Here is a 6274-nt window from a genome sequence, read left to right as displayed (position 1 = left end):
TTATTTTAATCATATCATCTATCAACTTATGCTAAGAAATAATCATGCTAACTCTTTAAAAAACTTATACTTGATATTTAGTATATGTTACCCCTTAATTTTCTTTAACTATTTTAACTCTCTTATTGCAGAAATTTCTAACACATGTTATAATAATAGTAATAATAATAATAATAATAATAATAATAATTTTATTTTTACATGAACAAATATGTAAAAGTATAATTTATTATAAAAAAATATTGTATTTAAGCGTAAATAATAATATAGTATTTTCAAGCTTAATTAATTATAATTTTAATAATTATATTGTGAATATTTAAGATTATATTAAATAGAAAAAAAAATGGACCATTTCGAATATAATGAATCAAAATTGAGACTAAGGATCATGTATTAAGAGTGCTTTTTTGCTTTTAACTTTGTGTTATTATTGTTAAAGGTGTAAATCTAAATAATTGACATTTGGTTTTACTGTCATTTGACAGCTGGTGTAAGTGTATAAATACACTATTGTTCTGATAAATGAAACCACTCGTTTTCATAGTTCTGTCTTCCAATTCTTCTTTTTCTTGTTTTACGTGTGCCCTCTGCTGCTCACCACGTACACGCTATCAAACGCACACTATCAGTGGTATCCAGAGTGTCCACTTCACGAACCTGGGAGACGACAAACAAGAAGACGACAATGAAGGAAAGATCACGCTGCAGAGATGGCAGGCTTAATCCAGAGCAGTCTACCAGTCTTCGACGGGAAAACTTTGAAGATTGGTGCATCAAGATTGATGCAATCCTCGGGTTCCAGGAGATTGATGAAATTGTCAAGGTTGGGTTCAAAGAACCTGCAAAGAATGATACAGAAGAAACCAAGAAGGCGTATAAAGAGAATAAGAAATTGGATTGTAAGGCACGCATGATTTTACATCAATGCATCNCGGCAACGATATTCNAGAAAGTATCTAAGGNTACTANGNCTAAAGAGACATGGGAAATTTTACAAGATGGGTATGGATNTGCGGGAAACATGAAGGAGATCAGACTTCAATCACTGCGGCGTCAGTATGAACTGCTGAAGATGGAAGAACAAGAAACTGTTGAAGGGTACATAGGCAGAATCCAGATGGTTGTTAACGCAATGCGTGCGTGCGACAAGGTTGTCAAGGACAAGAAGATTGTCCACAAAATTCTAAGAACTCTAACGCCTCAATACGATCACATTGTCGTCGCCATTATGGAAAGTAGAGATTTGGAAAAATTAAAGGTTGAAGAGTTACAAAACTCTCTTGAAATCCACGATCAGCGACTGCTAGAGAGAAAGACTGCAGAACAAGATGCATTACAGAACACCAATCAGGCGTTGCAAGCCAAGATTCAAAGGGGTCGTGGAACCGACAGAGGAAGAGGCAGACGAGATGGTCGTGGAGGCCGAAATGGAGGAAGATTCATCAACAATGTCGAACAAACCAAAAATGAAATGAGTAGTGATCAAAAGGAAGGAAATCACAGAGGCAGAGGGAAACCCGGAGGAAGAGGAGGAAGAAAGAGTGTTGACAGAAGAAATGTGCAGTTTTATACGTGCAGCAAGTTTGGTCATTACTCCTCTGAATGCTGGCATAACGAGAGTAACAAGAAAGAAGATAACAACGAAGTCAATCTTGTAAAAGATGAGATGGAATCAGATTCAGACCACGTGATATTAATGACAGTCGCAACGCATGGAGAATTTGGAAAGAACCAGAGAATGACACATGATGATTACGAGCAACATGCTTGCCAGAAAATGGACAGGTGTGGAGAAGAAATGAAATGCGCAGAATACGTGTCAGTTGCTGAGAAAGAAAGTCATGCAGACACAAGTTTTAAGAGTACAATCTGATTTGCTGACAATAGCACTATACAAGTTGAAGGTGTAGGAAAGATTCTGATCAAATGCAGAGATGGAAAATCAGTTTATATGCACAACGTTCTTTACGTATCCATGATGAAGAGCAATCTTCTTAGCCTAGGTCAGCTACTTGAAAGGGGTTTTACCATGAAGATGCAGCAGAATCACATCGAGGTCTTTGACAAGAAACAACGCCTGATATTCAAAGCACCAGCTTCACGAAATCGAACATTTAGAGTGAATTTGAACGCAACAGAAATTCAATGCATGTCCGCAACAAATGTTGAAGAGGAATGGCTTTGGCATTATCGATTTTGGCATCTGAATTTCAGAAGCCTATGCCAACTGAGAGACAAAGAACTTGTGAAAGGCATCCCTGCATTCGTTGCGCCAAGCAAGGTCTGTGAAAGTTGTGCTGCTGGAAAACAAGTTAGGAGTGCCTTTAAGAGACACGCACCTAAATGTGCTATGCAGGTGTTGAATGTCGTGCATGCAGATGTATGCGGTCCGTTTGACGTGTCATCCTTAGGAGGTAATAGATATTTCTTACTCTTTGTAGATGAGTTTTCCAGAAAGTTATAGGTGTACTTGTTAAAAGATAAAAAGGAAACTTATAATTGCTTTGTTAAATTCTGCTGCATGGTTGAGAGACAATCGGGGCAACAAATCAAGGTGTTCAGAATCGACGGCGGAGGCGAATTTAACTCAGGGGATATGGTTACTTTCTGTGCTGATAAAGGAATCATTCATGAGGTAATTCCACCTGACACCCCACAACACAATGGGTTGGCCGAGAGAAGAAACCGAATGATCCTGGATATGATCAGATGCATGATCAAAGGGAAAAATCTTCCCAAATACTTGTGGGGAGAAACCACCGCAATAGCAGTCTATATACTAAATAGATGCCCCACCAAAGCCTTGTCGAGCTGCACACCAGAAGAGATGTGGTCGGGAAGGAGACCTAATGTTCGACATTTGAAAGTGTTTGGATCGGTCTGTCATAGGCACATACCAGCAGAAAGAAGAAAGAAACTTGATGACAAGAGTGAAACTCTTGTTCTTGTAGGGTATCACCCCACCGAGCACTATACTCACATGAGCCGAAGTCATTGGGCGAGACATCCAACCCTCTCTAGTCCTCGCGCACGAGAATAGGGTGACACTCGAATCTCAGTCTCCGCAGAGAACTCAACACACTATCGTATCGCAATACGAACATCATCGGTTCGACAAAATTCTAAGGAAATTACAAAACGCTTGCTTTCACAACTTCACCATCACAACCATACACAAATCACCATCATATATAAAGTCAACCAAATTCATTGACCAACAAAAAATATCACAAATAATTAAATAACTTAATTTAATTATTATTATTATTATTATTTTGGTTAAATATATGTTTTAGTCCTCATATTTGTACCTAATTCTCAATTGGGTCCCCATGTTTTTTTTTGTCCCAATTACGTCCTAATATTTGTTAATTTTAGACAATAAAGTCCTCACCGTTAACTAGTCACTGACGCCGTTTGCACTGTGCAGATCTGTAATGGATATTTAGTTTTTAATTTAAGTAATTCCATTACGTGGAATTTTGATTTAAAAATAATGCATTTAATTGACACGTATATATTTGTATAATATGTTTTTAAAGTGTTTTTATTTTAGTTAAGTTGGGGATTAGGGTGTCTGAGCTAGGGATTTGGTGTCCGAGAGCCAAGAGGAGAAAAACTCTGAGTGCATCCATCTCAGCCACCCACACACGTACTCTGTCCAGCCTTCGCCCAAACGGACCACAGCCGCACCACCATCTTCACCACCAAATCGCCGTCAACGGCGTCACTGCCGTTTTTTCCTCTCGCGTCGTCCTAGGGTTGGGGTTCTTCCACCCTTGAGCGCAGTCAGCCATTGCTTGCCTCTTTGCCACGAAATGCCATCAATGGCGTCGCCGGTAACGATTCGTGACGCCAGAGCCACCACCGGCGGAGGAGCAAACCTGTCCCTCCCACCGCGCGAAAGAAAACACGGAGTCGCCTCTTTGCGTCACGTGATCTAGGCAAGCTTGGCCGACAAATGTTCGTTCTCCTACGCCGTTACTGGTACTACGACTGCTTAATCTTAGTCGCGCCACCGGAGAACGAAATCCCCTTCTCTCGCCAGCCTAGGGTCGGCTTTCCTCCCTTGAACACCGCCATTCACCGACCCCACCTTCTCCATTCGATTTAGTTTCCCAGGGGAACAAAGTTGTATAGTAATGAATGGAATTTCCGATTTTATGCTTGCTTGGGTATTATGCAGGTTTCCGTTATGGTGTTGTGTGCGTTGATTTCGGGCTTCTATTATGGTGGCTATGGGTTGATTTTGTTTGTGTAGGTGTGTTGAGAATAATGGTACAGTTCTATGTGTATTTAGCGATGTGGTGGTTGAATGAGATGATGAATGTGGAAATAATGGGTCTTAAGCTGATAGTGAAGTGTTGCTTCTTTGTTAAGGAGGATGGCAATGGAGATTGGTCAAGTGAATCATGGATCTGTTGGAGGCTAAGGTGAAGAACTGGAAATGAATGGGAAATGTGGTTGGGATGGTCACGGTGAGAGGAGCTGAGAAAGTCTCGAGCCAAAGGGGAGGATTCTCCGTTGAGTGAGTAGAGTAGAGAGTGAATGATCGATTCCCAGTAGTGTCTCCCTTTTTCTCTTTTTTTTAGTTGTACTCTTTTTTTTAAATTAAAATTCCACGTAATGGAATTACTTAAATTAAAAACTAAATGTCCATTACAGATCAGCACAGTGCAAACGGCGTCAATGACTAGTTAACGGTGAGGGCTTTATTGTCTAAAATTAACAAATATTAGGATACAATTGGGACAAAAAAAAAACATGACCCAATTGAGAATTGGGTACAAATATGAGGACTAAAACATATATTTAACCTATTTTTTTCACTCCCATGAAATTACTAATTTCACACTTCCATCAACTAGAACAACATTTCTAGTGCACCCCCACTTTTTACTAATAACACAACACCGAGAAAAACACATATTTCCAACATACCCCCTTTCTCCTCTAAACACACTCCCTTTCCAACCACTTGTCCAAATGGGACCCATTGTACCATTTTAATTAAAAATATTTTCTCACCCAGGTGGGCCCCACGTGGGTCCACCTCCAAACTCATCTTCACTCTCTCATTTTCTCTCTCTTTCACACCATATACGTAAATCTCCCTTCTTCACAAAATCACACTACATTTTTCTCTTTTCTCTCCCTCATTAAAGCTCACGGCCCCACCTCCTTCCACTCTTTATTTCATTTTGATTTTCCCCACTCAGAATTCTACACAATTTACGTAACTCCCATGCACTCACACCTTCATCCCTTCTTTCTTTTTCTTCTTTGACTTTTAAACCCAACCCACCTTTGTTCACCCTCACTTTTACGTCACTTACTACCCCTACTCTCTTCTTATCTTATTTTTTCTTCTTCACCCAAAAACCCCAAACATAACTTCTTTCCCTTCCATCATTTACGTAAACCTTTAGAACCCACACCATTCTTCTTATTTTCTCTTCACACAACTAAAACCCCTTCTACTTCTTTCATCACTAATACGTAGAACCCATGCAACCAAACTTCTTCTTTCTTTGCCATTCCATCAACCCCATGTACCCCAACTCACCAAAACATCACTTCCACTCTATATTCTCATAACTTACTCTTTTCTCTTCCAACAATGGAAGAGAATTTCCAATACCCTCTTACCCACACTCTAGGTCAAAGAGTGTAGATAAGTGCCCCTTTATATATATAATTTATGCAAGGTAAAATTAAACAAGATACACACCATAGAAAGATGACTTTAAGTATACCCATGACATTTTTCATACATAAACAACACCCCAATTCACCCAACATGTATACCCATTCCAACTACAACACTTTTTCACAAATTATAATCATGTATAGTCCATTATATACTCCATATAATAGCAAAACGAAAATAAACATGTGAATACCCATTCTCCATGCAACAACCCATGAAACTTAAACCCAAAAGAAGAGTGCATACATCAACATATTATTTTTAATCTCAACCCAAAAGAAAGAAAGCATGCAAGCCCATGTTAACTTTAATCTCAACAGAAAAGATAGAAACATGTATCAACATTATCATGTTACCTTCTACCCATCATAAACCATATTATATCCCAAGTTAAACCCCTTACCTCTAGTCCAAGCTAGCTTCCAAGGTTCTTAAGTTTCTTTCCTTCACTAGGCACCAAGCTTTCACTCTTCTTTGCCTCCTACAAGTCCCGTCCAAAACACCAAGGCTAGGATGGCTCTTTTCTTTTCTCTCACCAACTTGGTTGCTCTCCAAATGTAC

The 6274-nt window shown here is 39.3% G+C and overlaps 1 protein-coding gene across 1 annotated transcript; it reads left to right on the top strand.

Annotated features, from left to right (window-relative positions):
* The first annotated feature begins 688 nt into the window (after positions 1-688).
* LOC106758396 lies at positions 689-1876 on the top strand. Its single transcript, XM_014641324.1, has one exon. The coding sequence runs from the start codon at positions 689-691 to the stop codon at positions 1874-1876; it is 1188 nt and encodes a 395-aa protein (XP_014496810.1).
* Positions 1877-6274: the final 4398 nt, after the last annotated feature.

Source organism: Vigna radiata, chromosome 4 (genome assembly GCF_000741045.1).
Source record: "Vigna radiata var. radiata cultivar VC1973A chromosome 4, Vradiata_ver6, whole genome shotgun sequence".
Classification (NCBI taxonomy): domain Eukaryota; kingdom Viridiplantae; phylum Streptophyta; class Magnoliopsida; order Fabales; family Fabaceae; genus Vigna; species Vigna radiata.
Note: the sequence above shows the minus strand (reverse complement) of the source record. Positions and strands in the feature narration are given on the sequence as shown.